Source organism: Crotalus tigris, unplaced genomic scaffold (genome assembly GCF_016545835.1).
Source record: "Crotalus tigris isolate CLP2741 ecotype Arizona unplaced genomic scaffold, ASM1654583v1 scf7180000017601.7605149639:7615979, whole genome shotgun sequence".
Taxonomy (NCBI): Eukaryota; Metazoa; Chordata; class Lepidosauria; order Squamata; family Viperidae; genus Crotalus; species Crotalus tigris.
In genome coordinates this window covers 5,835,338-5,857,609 of record NW_024096505.1, presented here as the reverse complement: position 1 = coordinate 5,857,609, position 22,272 = coordinate 5,835,338, and the positions used below count along the sequence as shown (strand labels likewise).

Below are 22,272 nucleotides of genomic sequence, written 5' to 3'. Positions count from 1 at the left end.
ACCGGGCCACGGCATGCCAGCAACCGGTCTGCACAAACAAGCACACCCCCATCTGTGGGATGCAGGCAGCACACAAAACCACACCCCCTCCGGTCTGCGGAAAAACCTCTCTCCACGTAACCAGTCCCTGGTACCCAAAAGGTTGGGGACTTCTGAGTTAGAGAGCAGTGCTCCCAACCTTGAAAACTCTTGGGCACTGAGCTGTCCCTATATCCCTCCATCAACAAAGCTCCTCCACACGATCCCTTTGTTGTTGCATTAAATTCACAAGTGAAATCTCTTGCTCTCCATATCTGTTGGGCTTTTTTCTTCATCTGGATCATTAGATAAGCTCTCAACTTTGTTCCTTCCTCTTCCCCTTTGTTCTCATCCTATTTCTCTTTCTACTAGTTTTTATCTGAAGTCCCATATATTTTACCTTCCCATTTTTTTGAATTGAAACCAACACTTTTACCTTTTACCTTAGTAACAACCCCTTCTTTTATTTTCTCTTTCTTCTTATGTTGGTCATCTTTATAGCTAAGGTTCATGTGGTAGAAAGCAGAGGGAGAGATATTTTTTTTTCTGTACTCTGTGCCCTATGTGACCAGGTCCTCAATCGAAATTATCATGTTCTTCTCATTCCTCTACTCTTCTAGCCATGGCATATAAATAAATTTTGCTTGCAGCTCACCCTTCACCTACTGCAGCTCAAACTTTCGATTGAGGACCTGGTCACATAGGGCACAGAGTACAGAAAAAAAAATATCTCTCCCTCTGCTTTCTACCACATGAACCCTAATTTTTCCAACCATACTTCCTTCATAGGTTTAAGTACCTGCCACATGGGCAGCCAGCTGACAGACCTGCTGCTCAGCTACAGGCAATTATATTCTGGATTCTGCCCCTTATCCAAAATATCATTGAGCTCCTTCTCTCCCCACCCCCAAAAGTATTATAGAAGGGAAGGGAAGGGGAGGGGAGGCAAAAAAGAAACCCTCCAGGCAGCATAGTACTCAATGAGCAAAAAACATTATTTGCATAAAATGAGTCCTAAGTCTCTCTTGCTTTCAGCTGCACACTTGACAGAGAAAAAAAAACATAAAATGCTCTGTGTGGCACATAAAAACCTCCCTCCCCTCATCCTTCAAAAGATTTTAAGACTATAGTTGCACCATTATGAGAGGAAAAGATTTAATTATCTATCAATCCTGAGAAAGACCTGAACATATTACACTGTGATGGGCCAAACATGAGTCTCAAATATTAGGCTAAGATTTTATAGATACAAAATATCTTGTGACCCCCAAATATTCCTGACGCTAAGCCATGTTTGTTGCTTAGAATCACTATTTATTTACAGGAGATAATGACATGTCTAATACATGCCGAATCTGTGATAGTTAATTATTATTTGTGCTCTAGATATAATAGTTTTCAACTGTCCCATAATCAGCCATGATAGGATTGAAAATGACTTTTAGGTGAACTTTTAAGCTTAAATGATACATACAATCACTAATTAATACAGGATCTTCTGGACAATTCCCTCACACTAATACATTAATCGGATAATTAAGAGAAATAGCAAATTCATTAGGCTAGAACAGTGGTGGTGAACCTATGGCACGGGTGCCAGAGGCGGCACTCGGAGCCCTCTCTGTGGGCACACATGCCATTGCCCCAGCCTTGCCTCCCCCCATGACACCCTCACCAGCAGCCCTCCTGGAGAAGGGTCGCCCCTGAGCGTGGCCCATGCAGAGCAGTGCAGTCAAGGACATGGCAGCCAGGCAGCGTAGACAAGATTCTGCCCTCATGCCCCATCGCGCACAGTTGATGCTGCGGGGCACGGGCAGAGGGCATGGCTGCCATGGTGCTGCTGGGCGATCTGCGGCGGGGCCTGGAGGTGATGAGTGGCCCTGCGGGCAGGCAGGGTGGGGGCGGAGTGGGGGTAGGGCCAGTTTTTGGGCACTCGGTCTTTAAAAGCTTCGCCATCACTGGACTAGAAATTTGGACATTATGAGTTCTACTCCTGCCTTAGACATGAAAGCTGGCTGGGTAGCTTTGGGCCAATCACTTTCCCTCAGACCATAACAGGCTCAGATGACAAGCCAGTTGATCAAATCCTGGCACAATCAGTGGATCAACACTTGGCTGATTTGAAAACAGTGCATGCTGTACCTGCAGGAAAAACACAAGATAGGGGGAAAAAAAAAAGGAACTAGCACAATGCTTCATAAAGATTCAGAACTGTTGAAATACATGGTGGGCCTATCAATACTATAATTTTATCAGGCATAGAGAGGGGATAGGAAAAACATATAAGGAAAAATAAAGAATAACAACTCCCCCCCCAACCAATCAAATTGATGCAAGAAACACGATGCAAGAGACACTTTTTTATTTGCTGGAGGATTTTGTTAAATTCCAGGATATATTGTTACTCTAAAAAGTTTCTAAAGAGGAGAAAGTGAGCACCTGATTTTTGCAAACAAAGAGCTTATCTGCATCTCTCTCTCTCTGTATTCACACACACACACACAGTTCTGCATATGGAAGAGACTGCTTTCCATTGGGTTAAGATTATTAAATGTAGTTCAGTCAAATGAATATTAATTTATTGCAAAGGGGCAGGGAAGACTGAAAAATAGATAGCAATTACATATACAATACAGAATAATTTTCCTTTCCCTTGACCTACCATATTTGGATCTGCCTCCCCATCACATCTGGTGGTGGTAGTTTTGTTTTCCTTTTTTCCTTTCCCCTCTAATTTAAGACAATATACTGTATTGTATTCACGCAGTTTCCTGCCTCTTTCCGTTTTGGGGCATGCCAATGGTTGTGGAACAGTCCAAATACAAAATGTATGTTTTTAGAAAGGCTAAACCAGCGATAATGGAAATACAATTAGAGGGACTATAACAAGGCAGTGAAATCACACTGGATTCCCATCCCCATTGTAGACATTACAGCAATTTATTTTTCGGAAGAGGCTCGAGGTTTATTTTCGCGGATGTACGCCCTTGTATGTTTTGGAGAAATGTGAAGTATGTCAGACCGTCCTACGCAGAGTCAGATTTGCTAACCGTACGGCAGAGGAACGCGTATTCGGGACTGTTGCGTCTAAGGGGCAACGATGCTATCTGCTGCATCCCGCAGTTATTTGCGATATAGGTATTTTATCGTTGATCGTGGGAATGTCCCAAACTTATGTGGTGTGCGTACGTAGGCAGGTTTTTTTTTTCCTTTTCGGAAAAAACGGAGCTTAAGCTTTGCAAACCCACAGGTGTTTCTGGAAGCTTCTGGCAACAGAGGCATGGAGGACCCTGGCATTGCACAGCTCGGTGGCAGAGCCACTGTCCGTTTCATATCTGCTAGAGAACAAAGCTGGCTTGGGAGGCCTCCAGGTGGGGGTCTGGCCTAGAACGCGGATTTTACTGGCAAGGGTCTCGCAGGGCCAGCGAGTTCCCATGTGCAGCTTCAAGGGGCGGAGAACGCGGCGGGATTCAGTGGAAATTTCCACTCTCTGCAGTAGTATTTGCGGCCACGGGTCTAAGAGGAGGGGAAAACAAAAGGGAGAAAAGGCGGGACAGGCATCACTTTCGGGAAGACGAGGCAGGAGCCGCAGGCCTGCTTTCAAAGCGCGGTGCTGCTTGGCTGCCTTTCCTATGCAGGGGACGAGTTGGAAATAAAGGTTCTCCCGGCATAATTTGGGACCAGCGCGCCTGAGAAATCCTCCCCCCCCCCAATCCTGGGAGGACGAGGGAGGGAGAAAGGGGAAGAATAGCACCGCCTGACGCAAGCAAAGGGGCGGGCCCGCCGGGTGCGCATAGCACCGACCTCTTTTAAACACCCGCCACCGCCGTCGCCTCGTTACAGCTGGGGACGAGGGAGCCGTCGGATCTACGCTCAGTACCTGCACCGCACTCCCCTTGTCTGGTGGGGGCTGAGCTGCTCTTTCGCCAAAGATGCCCCGTTATGAGTTGGCTTTGATCCTGAAAGCCATGCAGAGGGTGAGTGGGGTGTGGACGTTGTGTGATTGTGTGCGTGTGTGTGGTTAAACAGCCACTGCCCTTTTCGGTGGCCTTGCCCTCTTTTCTCCGCCAGGTATCCCTCTTCTCTCGGTGGGGCCTGTTTCTGACGCTCTGCGCTCCTCAGGCCGCCCGGCTTCCAAGCCTTCTGAAGCTCCTGCGCGCCCCGGGTTTCTTCCCAGCAGCCCTGAACGTCCGACCATGTGTCCTTCCTTTCCGCACCAACGTGTGAGCTCTGAAAGGACGGGCTTTTTCCCGCCATTGCTGGCTCTTCTTTCATTATCGTTCGGCGAATCACTTCAGGAGAATTAGCGAGGGCTTTCGCAATTCAAACAATTGAACTGTTCTTCTGCTTCTTAAGCGACTTCTCTCCCCCCCCCCTCCAATCTTCCCAAACGCTGAAAGCGCACGTGTAGTCTAGTTGCCTTTTTTTTTTTTTTTATAACAAAACGCGATTAAAGGAGCCGTTCTTAGTCGTTTGGGAAAAAGTGGCAGATTTAAATTACAGTATTTTTTTTTCTTCAGTAGCTCTTGGGTTTTTGCATGGGCCGCGCATATGCAGGGGCTTCCCTTTAAACGCAAAAATCGGTCCGCTGCCTGATGGTAATTCTTGGAGCCTATCGCAGCTTTTTTTGGACCGCTTCATTTTTGCACTTCTGGAAAATTCTTGGTAACAGCTCTCCTGATCACCTTTAAATGCTTCTTCCCCATTGGAAGCTTTTGATTTCCAGAAACATGAATTTTATACATATAAATGGAACATAAATTGCTAGGACTTTTTTTTTTTAAGATGACTCTAGGAGCCTTTAGACTTAACCTTTGAAACTAGCTGATCTTTTCTAGAGAGCTTGAAAGATAGCATTGAAAGATTGGTCGATTTCTTACCAGGAAGTGCAAATGGTGTTCAAAATACAGATGGCAAATAGATAGCATCAGGTGGGAGTCCATAACTCAAGTGCAGAGGACCTATTTTTCACATGCAGGTTTGAGATTCATGCAGAAATAACTCAACAACACTAGTAAATTCTGGGGAAGTTTCCTGAAGCACATACTGGTGAACCAGTACTGATGAGTCTGACTGCATATTAAACAGTTTCTGATATTGGTAAATACTGAAGAGCATGAAATAGTTTTGAAAAAGGAAATAGAAAATGATATTCTATTTAAATGTATTTATTCAGGCAAACTGGTAATGAACGCTTTAATTAGAATTTTTTTCTCTCATAAATACTCTACAGAAGGCTGGGCAGCTCACAGTATTTCCTTGCACTATAATTCTATTTTGCATAAGTGCAAAAAGTCCCACTGTGGTTAGTGAGTTAACTCGCAAGTAGATGTGTATATGTTTACAGCCTAAAAATATTTTTGCTTATGGAGGTCTTTGCTTAGTAAAACTTCATTATATACATAGGAGATATTATATATCCTACATGTTTCTGAACACATGTCAGTTTTATTTGAATTTTGTCTTTCTGATGTTTGGGACCTGGGTTTGCAGATTTTGGAGTATTGTCACACATTTTGTTTCTGATAGCTTACCTTAATTTGATTTGAATTTTCATAGATTTTCTGGGGTGCTCCCATAAAATGCAAAATAAATTACCTATGATTCAGGCATGACAAACATTGGTTTTTCTGTGAACATATAAGTTGTTGATTGAATTTTGGACCATCTCAGATGTAAAGTACATTTTAAAAATATTTTAGAAGGCATAGATCCTGTTGAAATGGTACCAAACATTTGTGAAGCAGCATGTAGGCATTTCTGAATTAAAGTTCAAAGTATTAGGATCTTGCAGCTGAAGAGTTCACAATCTGCAAAAAAAAAAAAAAAAAAAAAAAAAACCTCTGCCATAATGTCAGATCAGACATTTAGATCAGAGTGTCAGCTGATCTAAAGAAACAAAGATTACCTTCTTAAAGGAAGCATGTGCTCAAGAATAGTTTTTATCAATCATCTTTGAATTCCACATTTAGATAGAAGTCTTCCAAATCATTACTATGTATATTTAAAAATATAAATAATTCAGTGTTATCTTGTGATGAACAAACAACATACAGAAAGAATTGCTTTAATTTTGTCTGCATTTACATTTAGAAATCTCAGTCCAAAAGACACTATTGTACTGGTGTATTGCTAGTTAGATGAAACTGTGTTCTGATGGATTGATTTTGCCAAGAACATACATTTTCTGTGGATAAAAATATCTGAATCAATTCAGATAGAAATACAATAGAAGCAAGAGCGTAAGCTATCTAGTATAAAATATTTATAGCTATTTTAATGGAAGAAATTAAAGAACAACCACCTTTTGTCTTAAAAGTTTAATGTATCCTATAACAAACATGGTATTTAAAAGTGATATATTTAAGAAGATATATAAAATAATTTAAATCTAGTTGCAATTTATTAAGATGTATTTCTCATTCCTATTTTATGTCCTTCCAGAAATACGTGTACTTTATGTACTTGCCCAGAAGAGGGCAAGAGAGCTAAACTACTTTCTGGTTAGAGTACAGTTTTTTTCCATTCATGGGAAAGTGGCGCATTGACTTCACTTGTCTGTGAAGAAAAACTGCACACTTAAAAATAACTCTACAAGTAATATGTGTTATTTCAAATTACTCAGGGAATTTCATAGTATTTTTCTATACAGCAAATACAATTTCCCTCAGTACATGTTTGAAGCTATTGATTTTCTCCTTTTGGTTGAAAGTATTTAGATATATAAATTATGTATTGGGAAATAGCAAAGGTTGTTAATAAGGAAGTTACAAAAAGATATTGCTTTACCCAGTATATAAAAGAATAGAACACAAATGATATAGTAATGTAGAGTATAGTAATGTAGAGTGTAGTAATGCACTAAACAGTTAATTTGATCAAGCTTTACAAATTTTTATATCACTTTCATTTGGAATTTTTCCCAGTTCTGTGTCTTAGAAATGTGAGCTTTCATTTATGAACTGGTTATTGTTTATGGCCAAAACTGAATTCTTTTTGAAAACTTGTTTCTTAGCTGTATTCATTGGTTGCTTCTTTGAATTCTTCTGTGGTTGATTGGCTTGAAAAATGGACAATGATTTTTAGGCATTGGCAGTGTGCTTTAAAAACTGACTTTATGAAATGTAATTAATTAGTCATACGTGCTTATGCAAGATACCAGTTGCAGGTATTCCTCGATTATGACCATAATTAAGCCCAAAATATCTGTTGCTAAGCAAGGCAGTTATTACAACCTTTTTGCCACAGTTGTTAAGTGAATGACTGCAGTTGTTAAGAGAATGATGTGGTCATTAAACAAATCCGGCATCCTCCATTGACTTTGCTTTTTGGAAGCTAGCTGGAGAGGTTACAAATAGTGATCACATGACGCCAGAACAATGCAACTGTCATAAATACATAAAAACTGTTGCCAAATGCCCAGCTTTTGATCATGTGACCATAGGATGGCTTCAACGATCATAAATATGAAAACCAAACGTTACTTTTTTCAGTGCTGCTGTATCTTTGAACAGTCACTAAATGATTGGTTGTTAAGTCAAGGACTACCTGTACCAGCAGAATGATGAGATTATGATTATGTAATCGGCAAGTTTCATTGAAAGGCTGTTTCAAGAGTTCAGGGAGCACACTATATATGAGCACCATCAGGGTATATATATAATTAGAGCAACAAATAAAGACCAGGGAATGAATTGCAGTAAATTACAGTAGTACCTCTCCATGTATCTTTGATTGGTCAATTATATATTGTATGTATATGGATTTAAAGATAAATCTTTTTATCTTTTTTATTGGGATGTAATTACTCTTTATACAGGCTGTAGACCAGGGGTGTCAAACTGCCGGCCCATGGGCTGGTTGCATCATGTGAAGGCTGCGCCCACCCCAGCTCCGGCAATGCGAAAAAATCATAAGTCGTGACATGTCACGTGATACGGCGAGTTTGACACCTATGCTGTAGACCATTCAATAGACCAATGTCAGTTTATGTTGGAGCTAATTGATTTTAGTTGACATTAAGGAGTGGTAACTGTTGGCAGGATCAAATAAGGTAAACTGTATGTGGGGTGGGGTACTTCTGCATTAGTGATTGAACTATTAAGACTGCTATTTCTGTTTAGTTTAAAGTTCCCTGTTGACAATAGGGCTGTATGAATAGTTTCTGAACTTTGGTTAAAAGATGCATGAAAGTAATCTGTAGTACTGATAATTGATAAGTTTTGCTGAAAAAAATGATCTATGTACTTCAAAACAGGTCTTCTCTAGCACGACTAGAAGGTTAATCATAATGAACCACTGATCTGTTGTAAAGTATCAGTGAACTCAGCTTGAGGGAAACTTGATTTTATCACTTATGAAAGAATATAATGCTAAACAGAACTTATTCTACTACAGCAAAGCATTTCTGTTTTTAAGTAATCCCTCAAACAAATTTGCCTTATTCAAAATATCTTTTTCTTTGAAGTGGTAAACTGAAAGTTAACAGTGTCCATAATTCTAATTTTAAAAATTGATAAGTTTAATGAACTGTGTTGTAAGTCGAGAACTAACTGTAATGTGTTACTTGGTTATGTATCACTTCACTTTGTATGTACTGAATTTGGATGTTAGAGGATTGGAATATTGCAGTTTATTTGAGAGGTACATAATCTTTAGTTCTGCCAGACATGTAGTGGGTGGAATAATTAAATATCTTCCAGGTGTTCCATACTTTATACTTGGTTACCATGAATAATGCATTCCATTGGATTATCTTGTAAATTGTCTTTGATGTTCATTAATTTAAAATGACTACTGTCCCATTGTGTTGGCTTTTCTAATTTAGATTGATTAAGTAATAATATTTAAGATATCTGATTCAAGCCTTACCTAAACTCTTATTCATATTTTTTTTCTCTATAGATATGTACAAAATGGTCCCTACAAACAAAACATCTAAACTGAAGCAAGCATGTTCCATGTAGATTAGTGTTTTGGGAGGATGGTGTAATGTCAAGGACATTAGGGCAAAGTGGTAGCTAAAAGCAGATAAGGAAAGGAAAGCACTGGGAAGATTCAGAAATTGTGTAGGTGATTGGATGTGCTATTCCTGAAGCCAGGGATGTGGTAATAGCAGATGTTGAAAAGAAGATGCTGCAGGTGGATTGGTGGCTGCAACAAATATCTACACCAGAGGTCCTCAACCTTGGCAACTTTAGGACTTGTGGACTTCAACTCCCAGCTTTGCTGACTGAGGAATTCTGGGAGTTGAAGTCCACAAGTCTTAAAGTTGCCAAGGTTGAGGACCCCTGATCTACACAATTGTATTATTATTATTGGCAACTTAATGAGATTTCATGTGCTTTTTTTTTTTACTGGAAAGTTTATTATCTCCTCTATATTGTTGCCTTAATTACCATATGGACTAGTTCTGTGAAGAGGTAGAACCTGGAGTTTCATTTCCTTATCAGAATATGTAACAGGTCACTTTGAATCCTTTGAATGGGTTTCTTAATATATAACTTGAAGACTATAACATCTAAATTTATATCAGTAGATATGTAGATAAAAATAATAACTGGTAGCATTAAAATGATGAAATATGTTTCTTGGAGCTCTTCATTTTCATCTTTTTCTCTTCCTGCTTTTTTCTAAGTTATTTCATTTTTATTGATTTTGAAAAATAATCAGATATTGTTACATTATCTTGTATTTATTACATTAATGAATTATATTCATATCAGTTTGTTCCAGTCAACTTCATTCTAATGTCAGTTATTATGTATGTTCCATAAATGCATATATTTATCCATGTAGATACAGATTGGTTAAAGACATGTTGGATATCGCTGTTTAACCAACTGTAAATTCATCTGCTAGTAAAACCATACATCCTGCACTGTACCGTTTTATGAAGAAGGTGGCGATTTTATTAAATTTATTGAATTCTACTTACATTACATCCAGAACATTCCTTTAGTCTACTAATCTAGTTATTGTAGGTGAGGAGCTGTGTTAGTTTGTGTTGGCAAAAAAGCAGGGGTGTGGCAATACCTTTTCTAATTAACAACTTTTAGTGAAAGGCATAAGCTTTTATGAATTACAATTTAGTTCAGCAGGTGCTACCAGGATCCTTCTAATCTAGCCAATTAGTAAAAAAAAAAAAGCCATAAAATCTGGCACAACTTGTGTTTGACAAACGCATGCTAGCTTCAGATAATTACCTTGTTACTTTTTAACCCACTGCTTTGTGATCTTTCTAAGATTTTCTTAGGAACTGAAGTCAAGGTGATTAGTCCATAGTTTTTTGCCTTTCTGAAAGATTGGAACAGTGTTAAACAGCTCTTTTCCATTTGGCTATTCCTCTGGTGTTTTCCCTACCCAGAAGTTCTCAAAGATTACAATGAATGGTTCTGGAATTATTTTATGTAGTTCCTTAACAGCCTGGGATGTAATCCATCTGACTCAGTGACTTGAATTCATTCAAACTAGAGTTTCTCTCACCACTTAGTTGTCTGTTTTGACTTTCACTACTCTTCTGCCCCCCCCCCCCCATGGCACACCTGATAGTTGACCTCTTTTTCCTTTTGTGAAAACTACAGGTGCAAAGTAGGAATTAAGCAGTTCAGTCTTCTCTCTATTGCCATCTTCTCCAACCAATGGAATTACTGTTTTCTTAATCTTCCTCATACTTTATCCAAATAAACCATTTTGGTTATTTTTGCTTTCCATGCAAGCCTCCACTCATTGAGACCCTTAGTCTTTCTAACCTCATTCTTAAAGAGTTTTGGACTAATATTCTGCTTTTGTTACATGACTCCTTTTTCATTTTTTCTTTCTCAGTTTATCAAAGAGTTCTTGCAACCATCCCAATAATATCACCTGTCTCCTGTTTTTCTTTCTAGTATTGTTTTAATTTGGTTCCCGATTAATCTTATTTTTCAGAATTTCCTGACTCCGCTAAACTATTTTCCCTTTAGCATTTTCATCTAAGAAATCCTTCCCACATTTTTTCTTAGTCAGCTCTCTTGAAATGTCTTGAAACACTAAACTGATTACCTTTAGTTCTCCCTGCCTTCAATATGGTGAATTCTAGGATGACACGATCATTATTTCCTAAGATTTTTTACAACTTCCACTTTCTCAACCATTTCTTCAAGGAGGAAAAGTACAGTTTCAGCAAAACGACTCCTGAACTGTCACATTCCTAGAAGTCCTCTATCTTGCCAGAGTTTAGCATTGGCCCACTAGAGGTCACCTGCAGTACTGCATTTAGACATTATTATTACACTTTTTTAAAAAAAAAATATCCACATTGTACTATAGAACATGAATATATGAAGCATTTTCGTCTTCAAGCTTTTGAAGAAATTATATGAAAAAATATGTGCACAGCTACTTTAGGACAAGGGAACTGGGTATAGTGGAGATCATTTTGGAGAAGCAAATGAATAGGAAAAGGAACATACTGTTTTAATTTCCCAATGATGATAGCTTTTGCAATTACATTTATAACTCTATTGATACAGTATTGCACAAAAACATCAAGTTAGGTAAGTCATGTTTGGAGATAATTGTGAGAATTGAAGAGTGCAATATATAAATCCAGAATAGAGTCCTGTGGTGCTGATTTATCATTTTGAATATCAAAACATTCTACGTAGTTAAGTTAATGCTTAGTTTTGCAAATTTGGTGGTTTATTTAGTGAAAGCATGCACTTTCTTTAATTTACTAATATATCTTGTTTACAATCTTTGAAAGTTATCTGTTAAATTGTGTAAAATTCAACATTGCATTTCAAAGTGAGGAAAAGCTATGTTCAACCTACTTGTTATGACAGAATTCAAGTTTTTCTGGTGCATAGTAAAGCCTTCTCTAATTCAATCTTTATCTTTTGTTTTTGCTGCCTTGCAGGGTTGGTACAGTAGGCCTCACTAGACTTAGCTGCAACTAAGAATTTCTCCTACATCAACAAAGTTAATGATGGTGCTCTTGTGGATTGGAGAATAAAAGTGCACACTAAGTATTTAAGAAGCGGAAAAAAACACATTTTATCTTCTCATATTTATACTGCATCCACTGCTATCAAGACAGCAAACCAAAGGACAGATTTTGACCCACAGTGCTTGTAAAACTAAACTGATTTATCTTACTAAGGCTCGGGGTTTGTGACCTGGACATCAGCTTTTGGAAGTTACTTGTTTTACAAAAATGAGGGCGGCTTTGCAACCAGCAGACATTGCCATTGTGGCGCTCTATTTTGTGCTTGTTTTGTGCATAGGCTTTTTTGCCATGTGGAAATACAATCGAAGCACTGTAAGTGGGTACTTCCTTGCAGGGCGATCTATGACATGGGTTGCAATTGGTGCTTCTTTGTTTGTAAGCAACATCGGAAGTGAACACTTCATTGGGCTTGCAGGATCTGGAGCAGCAAGCGGATTTGCCGTGGGGGCATGGGAATTCAATGCCTTAATGCTTTTGCAACTCCTGGGATGGATCTTTGTTCCGGTCTACATACAATCTGGAATATACACCATGCCTGGGTACTTATCCAAACGCTTTGGAGGGCACAGGATTCAAGTATATTTTGCTGTTTTGTCTCTAATTCTCTATATCTTCACCAAACTCTCAGTAGATTTGTATTCAGGAGCCTTGTTCATTCAAGAGTCATTGGGCTGGAATATTTATCTATCAGTTACACTTTTGATTGGAATGACTGCATTGTTGACAGTGACTGGAGGTCTTGTAGCAGTTATCTACACAGACACAGTTCAAGCTTTGCTTATGATTATTGGTGCCTTCACACTTATGATCATAAGTATTACAGAAGTGGGTGGGTTTGAAGAGGTTAAACGAAGATATATGTTGGCAAAACCAAATATTACATCGATTTTATTGATACATAATCTTTCCAATACTAATCACTGCAATGTTGACCCAAAACCTGATGCACTGAAAATGTTACGTGAACCAACTGATGAAGATATTCCTTGGCCTGGTTTCATTTTGGGACAGACTCCAGCTTCTGTATGGTACTGGTGTGCAGACCAAGTAATTGTCCAGAGAGTGTTAGCAGCAAAAAATATTGCTCATGCCAAAGGATCCACTCTGATGGCAGGTTTTTTAAAACTCTTACCTATGTTCCTTATAGTTGTTCCGGGAATGATATCACGGATTTTGTTTGCAGATGATATTGCATGCATCAATCCAGAACATTGTATGAAAGTTTGTGGAAGCAGAGCTGGATGCTCTAACATTGCCTATCCGCGTTTGGTAATGAATCTTGTTCCTGTTGGTCTGCGGGGCCTTATGATGGCTGTAATGATTGCTGCACTAATGAGTGATTTGGATTCTATATTTAACAGTGCCAGTACCATCTTTACACTTGATATATATAAGGTCCTCATAAGGAAGAGTGCATCATCCAGAGAACTGATGATTGTTGGAAGAGTTTTTGTTGCTTTCATGGTTGCAATAAGCATTGCTTGGGTCCCAATAATAGTGGAAATGCAAGGAGGTCAAATGTATCTATATATACAAGAGGTAGCGGACTATTTGACTCCTCCAGTGGCTGCTATATTCCTTTTAGGTGTATTCTGGAGGCGTTTTAATGAACAAGGGGCTTTCTTTGGTGGGATGGTTGGATTTGCTTTAGGAGCTGTACGACTGATTCTGGCATTTATCTATCGTGTCCCTGAATGTAACCAGCCAGACACCAGACCATACTTCATCAAGAATATCCATTACATGTATGTTGCTACTGGGCTGTTTTGGATCACTGGAATTGTGGCTATAATAGTCAGCTTTTTGACTCCACCACCTTCAACAGAACAAGTTCGTACAACTACATTTTGGTCTATAAAAAACAGAACTGTGAAAGAAAACACATTATCAGGCAGCCCATATCAAGCACAAGAGAAGAATGTGTTAAAGTACGGTGTAACGGTATCTTCAAATGGGAAATCTGAAGAAAATGTTAAAAATGACCAGCCTGAAAATGTCAATCTTCTAATTACTTCCAGAGATGACAGCAATCCAGTGATTTCTTTTAACTGTGAAGCTGAGACACCAGTTGATCGTTACTCTAATGGTCAGGCAGCTCTTATGGGTAACAAGAAGAGTGAAGAGCAGACTGGGAGTAGTGACAAAGACTGGAAATTTATAGATTGGTTTTGTGGCTTTAAAAGCAAAAATGTGAACAATAGAGCCATCCAAGATAAGACAGAAGAAGAGGCTATTTGTCTACAAATGCTGGAAGAGACTCCAAAAGTTAAATTATTACTTAATGTTGGATTATTTTGCGTGTGTTTTCTTGGAATATTCATGTTTGTTTATTTTTCTTTGTGAACAGTTTTTTAAGAGTGTGGCCTGACATTCACAAGACAGACAACAGGTCCTTGGAAAAATATATAATTATGTGTGTTATATGTCTCATATGTCATGCTTCCTTTGCATTATTGTTCTCAACCAGCTTGAAAATCATTACAAATCCTATAGAGTAGAGTTTTTATTTCAGTGCAGAATGGGAATTTTATTCAGTACCAAAAGTTGAATTCAATATATCAAAGTAGGAAATTAGTGTATTAAATAAAATAATCACAATCATTTGCAAATAATCAAGGTGACATAGTGTTAATGTTGGTACTAACACTTCAAATATTGATAAATTACACATATACAGTTATGAGTCATCTTAATAACAATTTCAGATTATTTTCATTTTACCCAGTACTTAAAACATTGTTTTTGACTATATTCCCAACAAATATGTAGGATTCAGACTGAATTACCCAACTCTTGATAATTCGTGTCATCTAAAATTATTATGCGCCGCTGAGTACAATAGTTTCCTTTCTCCATTCACTAGATGAAGTAAATATTTATCAATACTAGTAGTAAGTTTGAAAAAAATATTTCAAATTAAGTAGAAAGAATGGTCCAGTTCAGATCTCCCTAGCTGATACTCTGCATATTGATTTAAGCCTCCATTGCAAATTATGCTATTTGGTGTTATAGTTCAGATTATTTGGACATAAAAAGGCAGTCTAAATGGTAAGACAAAAAAACCCCTGAGGTATTTTCATCTAAAAATACTTCTTGGGGATGTTTGAACGTTTTCTTAAACTTGTATTTATACATTAAAATTGTAAGGTTACAGTGATTCCTCCAATCTCTTGCAGAGTGAAAAGAAAAAACAACCCCAAAATCTCTAGCATCCTTTTTGTGAAGCCACCCTTTGCGAAATCTTTTTCACAGTGTGAAAAAAGCCACTGTAAAATAAGCAGTTTTGCACAAAAGTAGGCTTTTTAAAAACTCCCCCTTTTCCAGGTTTGGACTTCAGTGTGCACCCCCCACTTTTCCAGCAACTTAAGATGGGGGCTTATGTTCTTCCTCTTCTCAGCCACCATCAGCGTTCCCTGCAGTGTTCCAACCCCCTCGCAATGCATGAGTCCAACAAGCCCTGTTTTTTTTTTTTTTATGTGCGTAGACTGAGATAGTGGAGACATCATGTTTCAATTTGGGCTCAGATAACGGAAAGCCAGCTGTTCCATGCATGGAAGAATCTCCTGTTCTGGGGCTGTAGTTGTAGCAAAGACAGAAGAATGAATCTTACTTGCTCCCTATCCCGTGCCAATGTTTAATACCCAGTTTGAAATGGCTGCGTGAGGAGTAATAGATGCACACTCCATTACAGCACTGGCGTTCATAGCATCTATAGGATGACTTGAGATGGCAGGGCCAATGGAAGCAGGAACTGGCAGATACAAATGAACTTGCGACTTTTGGCAAGAATCTTTATCATTCCATAGTATCATTCATAACTGGCTAGAGGGAATTTGTCCTTTGTTTAGAATTTGAGCTCAGCTCTGCAGTTTTGCAACAAAATGCATTCTTATATTTCAAAGTGGTAAAATTGTGGCCCATCAGATGCTTTGTACTTCTCTTTCTCCCTGGCCTTTGGTCATGCTATCTGTAGCTGATGGAAATTCAGATGTTCCCACATTGGAGGACCATAGGTTCTGACTTTAATCAGGATGCAGAACTAAAGTATCTAATGCAAAAATACATTTATTTTCTTTTTTTTATATGTCCGTATCTTAGAACAGATTAAGATTGCAATAACTATTATAACAGTATATGATAACATAACCAAAAATTGACTTGAGTCATTGGCAATAGCATATTGAGTCATTTTGCTTTAGAATTTTTCCCACGAGATCGATGAAAAAAATGTCATTTATTACTGAATAATGACATTGTGACATTAAGTGACATTTATTACTGAATGATGGAATTAATATGAAAAATCTAGAAACATTAAATTGTGGTTTCAATCTTGATTATGTGATATAATTTTAAAAGTGGTATATTTTGTAAATACTGTAGCAAGATTATGTTTTTGTTGGCTTCTACATGAACTGAGCTTTGTGTACAGGACCAAAAAGCCTTTTCAAGGCATGTGTAATAAATACTTCATTGATGCTAAAAAAATGCTTTAGAACTTGGTAGTGCGATATTTTGGTGCCTCACTAACTCAAATGCACATTTTCCTGGGTGACAGCTGCTTTAAAAGCACAGAAGAAGGTACAGCTTCTTGAAAAAGAGGTATTGACCCGTGTGGCATGTGTGCTCATGCTCTTTCCAAAGTTCCTTTTTCGCTTCAGATCTGAAGTAGTGAACAAATTTGTCTTCCGTGACTAGAGACACCAGATGATGCTAGTGAGGAAATGTGGATTACTGCTAAGTAAGGTAGCATCACTCTTCTCAGTACATTCAGTATATTGAGTGAGTTGCTAGTATTGACATGCAGATTGGCTAGCTCAGGAATATATTTCATTCCCTCTTCCTCCCTCCCAAGGTATTCCTCCCAAAATACCTTGAATAGCCTTACAGACACATTAAAATAGCAGTGTCCAGTACTCCCACTGTTTAAGTAACTTATGTGCAGTATTATAAATACACATGGCAGAGTTAATTCTGAAGATATTTGAAATTGGCTCATCACGTAAAATGTTGGACAATTAACCAATAAGGGAAATTTAGCCACATTTTTTAAATGTATCGATTAATTCTGTTTGAGCATTTCAGAAATGTTCGTTTTTCTACTTTATATACTTTAGACTATTACGTTGCAATGCTGTTCGTAAGCTTAGTTTTTTTTGTTAAGAGCTTTTGTTCTTTGACAAAGTGGAGATCCTGAATATTGCTTCTCTGCCTTTTGACTAAGATCAAGTATAGTACAGGCAGTCTTGACCAATGATCGTAATTCAGCACAGTATTACAGTCATAAGTCGTGCTGATCATTAACCAGATCATCCTATGACTGACCTGATTTTACAACATTTTCTGCAGCAGTCATTAGGCGAAATACAATGGTCATTAAGTAAATCTGCCACTGTTAAGCAAATGCTGTGGTTATTAAATGAACCCATTGTCTACAATAGGCATTTTGCTGGAAACGAGAAGTAAACTTTTGGTTTCACAATTGCGGTTGTGACCATGGGGTGCTTCAAACAACCATAAATGCATGGTTGTAAGTTGAGGACTATCTGTATCACATCAACATGTCAGAAACAGGAAATGAGTCTAGAATAGATCATGCCATCTCTGGGAACAATAGTTTCCAAATCACTTCGGAATAACAGAGAGCAAACAAACTATTGGAATATGTGAATGGAATATGCTACCATGCTTATTTATTGAAATTTCTAAACTTGAGTTAGGGAACCATTTTGCAGACATTTTTAAAAAATTGTTGTATGGGACAGGTGGAGGCTGCAATCATCAAATGGGTAAAGCCAATTTTTCCATTCTAAAAAATATTTTTGGGGGGTTACAGTGCAATACCTTTCCCCCTCCCTTCCACCCTTAAAATCAGTTCTACTACTTAGCTTCTGCAATGATAGCAGAACAGGATTTTGTTGTTGTTTAGCTTCAGTTAGATTGTTGTGAGCAATCAGGCCATAGTTTAATACTTTGTTAATTAGGGTTGATTGAAGTAGACTGCAGTCCTTCATTTTTCTACTTAACGTAGAAATATGCTTTCCTCTGAAGCATCCTCTTTTTGTTTGTGAGGGTTTGCTTGTGGGGGTTTGCTATTGAGTGTGATAATTTGGAACACTTATCGGTTATCATGGTCTAAGATGGGTTGTCTATACTGGGCTGCGTAATGTTCTGGAATATGACAACCTTGTTTTTGTTATTTGTAGTAGAGGAAGATCTAAGTGTTACTTCTAGTTTGATTCTTGTATAAGTATAAGAATCATATTTTAACTGAACTTTCTATATTCCTTTATTCTTACTACTGAACATTTCTTTTATATAATTCTGCTGTTTCCTTCAAATTAAGAAAGTAAATGTGTAATAGCTTGTTATAGTGCCTTTTAGTAGCAAAATATAACCTTGTCAGGTTGCCACATCTCATCTGTGATGAAAACATTTATTTTTTTGCTGACTTCACATTTCTATCTATCCCATAAAGGAGCACATATATTTTTCTAAGTAGAACTGTAACTCTAGTCTTGAAGACTAATTAAATAGTAAATCATAGTTTACATTCATTGTTAATGGCCATTCAGTATTTATTTTTACATTAATAGAAGGCATATTATATACAACACTTAATCTCTTAAAAATTATGTTTTATATATCTCTAGATCATGTTGTGCTATATAGCCCTTTTGTATGTAACTATATGTAAAAAAAATTAAGGGCAATTACTCCCAAATAAAATCACATCAGTCAGCCTCTTACAGCTTCACTGTAACAAGTAATAGCAGGCTCTGTTATTTTTGCAAAATTAAAGAAGGGTAGCATTTTAATAAAGATGAATAATCCTAAACTTCTAATATCACTGCAAAGTCAGTTCTGATAAATGTCACTGAGTAGGATTCTTGTACATTCCATGAGTAACAGTTGATCTTCTGATTAGCAGTGTAGACTCTGGCTAATAATGATCCTTCTATTTACAGTTTAGTGTACAATTTCTAGTGGTACCTAAACAAAAATTCAAATTTCCCATAGATCAGCTTTACTTCTTAATACCTAAGCAATTGTCCAGTGTGTGTAATAGTTTAGATTTGCCTTCCTCAGTCACAGTTCTGCTTGTCTAATGCTGGAATTCCGGGAACTGTTGTCTAGGACATCTGGAGAATTCTAGTTTAGTCTATATGCAGGAATATACAAACATTCCCCTAATGGATCCAGAGAGGTGCATGGGTATTTTTTTCCCTCTGAATCTTTGTGATGTAGTATTGTCTTGTATATTATCATAGCAGTTGATCAAGAATACCTTTTTAGAAATATAATGGGCTTTTAATTTGTATATTTAAATAGAAACTTTATCTGTACGAGGGCTTTATTTTTGTACTATATTCAGGGAAATCACAGCTTCTATTCTGGAAAATATTTTATTCTCTATTTTGCCAAAGTCATCCTTCCATCCCATTTTGCTGCTTTGCTATACAGGTAATCCTCAAGTTATGAATGTAATAGAGCCTGCCAATTACATTCATAACCCGAGGAATTCATTAATGGTATCACGTAAAATGAACGTGATCCCTCCCTGATTTACCCAATGCATTCGCTAATCGAATGCTCAGGTCATTAAGTGCGCATGAGGTTTCTCAGGGTGGGAAAGACCATGGGTGGCTGCTTTCGACCACCCAAGGCCTCCTCCGACCCACTGAAATATCTCATGCTCCCCCCCCCCATCCTGCCTGACCGGGTCTCCAAAGGCACTGGGCCTGTGGAGACTCATTTACCTTTTGAAGATCTCAATGATCAAGCGAGTTGTCTCCTCCCCAGTCTCTCTGCCCCTGCTTGTTTCGGCAAGGAAATGGCAAATGGACAGAAGGCCTAAAGCACCGAAGCCTCCTGTCTGTTTGCAAAGCCTTTTGGTACGGATCTCGTTCAGACCTCCATTTGCAGAGAATGAAGGCCTGAAGTAGCGCGAGATTATGCCCTACTGATCTCGCTTTACTTCAGGCCTCCATTCTCTGCAAATGCACAGAAGCAGGCAATGAAACCGCAGCATAGAGGCTGGAGAGGAGACTGCTCGCTACATCTTTGCAAGGTAAGTGAATCTCCACAGGCTCAGTGCCTATGGAGATCTAGCGGGGGTGGGGAATAGGCAAAGCAAATGTTGCAGTGCCTCTGCTATCGTTTGTAAGGTTGACTGACTGCCGTGGTGCTGCAATATTCGTAAGTTCGGGACTGTATAAGCACTTGGGGGGTGATGTCATAACTTTGAACTGTTGTAACTCAAGGGTTACCTGTACAAATATAAAAGAAGATAGCAAGCTGACTGTTTCACTTTTTTTCTACTGTTTTAGCCTGGTATTAGAAATAATTTTTAGTGTATAATATTTTCCTAAATGGAAAAAAGGTTGTGGATTGTAGGCTGTCAAGTTCTGATAAGGATACTTCAGAAAACAATGACTTAGTGTAATACCTTTATTTTAAATTCTTAACCTAAGGTAATTGTAGGAGTTGTCTACGAGATCCCTCCAAAAAAACTGTATACTGAATTCATAAATTTAGTTTAAGGAAAACTTTAAATTATGTATTTGAAATTAGGATCTTAATTGTTCGGTATACTGTGTATTCTGTGCCCTTAATGCTTTGAAAATAAAACTAGTGTTATTACATGTGATGTTATGAATTAAAGGTGAGTAAAGTACTTAAAAACTTTTTCAAGAGAAATTGTGTATAATTCAGTGTTTTAAATGTATTTTTGTTAGCTTTAGAATAGTTTAAATATAAGTACATATAAGAGTTTTTATTTCACTGAGGTCTTTTAACCTTGATTACAAAATAGCACAGGCATATAGGTATACCCCCCCTCCCCCCACATAACCATTTCTGGGAATGTTTTGTTCTTAAAAAAACTTCATTTTTCTTCTGATTTTGTGTAAAATAGTGCTATAATGACTCTACTTTTCAGTAAGATTCTTCATGGGCAAAGTCAAGTACTGAGCAATGATGGCAGTGACATATGATAATATATGTGTCTATGAACACAATGCTTTTAAATGAGGTGGATATAAAAATAGTTGCTGTGCAAAAAAAAAACCCTAGTAGTCTTCTTCAAGAAGAAAGCAGATTCTTTTATTAAGTAAATACCTTTTTCTTCATCCTTTTAAGTTTTAAATACAGTGTTTGTGTGATACTAATTTTTCTTTCCCTTTGGATATATAGGTATACTTTTTTAAAAACTATGTTTGGTATCTTTTGTTTTTGTTGTTTTTGTTTTGTTTTTGTATTTTCTAGAAATGTGTGTAAATTAGTAAGAGCAAAAAAATAAAATGGTAATGTGCAACATGTCAAGTCTTAAACTTTAGGGGGAAAATGGACAACTAAGCATAAAATGTATAAACTTACTTTCAGATGTCTTAAATAAAAATTCTTAAATGTCCATGATCTGTCGATAAAGGGCATATTATTCAATGAAATAAAATTATTACAGTAGGAATATAGATTTAGAAGTGTTAAGAAAATGAATATTGATGGAACATTGCTACGATCTTTACCACAGTTTGTCATGGAATGAATGGCTTTTAAGCATAGAATATTGTCAATATGATATTGAAGAAAACTGTTTTGGAGAACTCAGTTCTCATTGCTAGTTGTGTGTTTATTGCTTATTGTATACTGTATCTGTATTTTTTGCCTCCTGAATTAGTCTTCAACATGAAACTCTTATTAGAGTATTTGTATAATTAAAACTGTATTTCTTGCAGTTTACATTTTTTTGAATATAGAATTTTGTCCTGTCCAAGTTGCTGTATGGAAAATGTACAAAGTTTAAATAAAAAGTACAAAAATAGAAGTATTTCTGAAATGATCTTAAAAGTTTATGAAATAAACTTAAGTGAATATTCTTGAGTCTGCTTTGTCTGGAATTTTTATTCAATTATGTGATTATGTGAACAATTTATGATATTTTGATATTAGACAGTGGAAGGACATACATTATTTCAGAGTTGGGTACCTTTTATTCATTTTGAATCAAAGACAATTTTGTGATGCACCAAATTTAGTATAAACTGAAACATATGATTGCTACACATAACTTTTCATTCAAATCAATACTTAGGAAATCTGGAACCTTAAAAGAGAATATCTTTAAAAAACATGTAGAATTCCTAGACCAAGTGAGAAACACAATTGGGGCAAATCCAGATATGGAAAATAAATTCTCTAATTGATTTAGAGAAGGTTTTCTAACTCACAGAAGTCAGAAACCAGTGGGTCACTTCCAGTATCTGCCT

General features: G+C 37.4%; 2 protein-coding genes across 3 annotated transcripts in view; both read left to right on the top strand.

Annotated features, from left to right (window-relative positions):
- Positions 1-3,856: 3,856 nt before the first annotated feature.
- On the top strand, positions 3,857-21,886 carry SLC5A3 (solute carrier family 5 member 3). Its single transcript, XM_039318731.1, has 2 exons — positions 3,857-3,995; positions 11,915-21,886. Exon 2 carries the CDS (start codon positions 12,212-12,214, stop codon positions 14,345-14,347), a length of 2,136 nt encoding a protein of 711 aa, XP_039174665.1. The 5' UTR covers positions 3,857-3,995; positions 11,915-12,211; the 3' UTR covers positions 14,348-21,886.
- MRPS6 (mitochondrial ribosomal protein S6) overlaps positions 3,862-22,272 on the top strand; it is a 47,106-nt gene continuing 28,695 nt past the window's right edge. For both annotated transcript variants that reach the window (XM_039318750.1, XM_039318759.1), the window contains exon 1: positions 3,862-3,995. In XM_039318750.1, the coding sequence (XP_039174684.1) occupies positions 3,951-3,995 (45 nt within the window). In that variant the 5' untranslated portion in view covers positions 3,862-3,950. The remainder of the gene's footprint in view (positions 3,996-22,272) is intronic.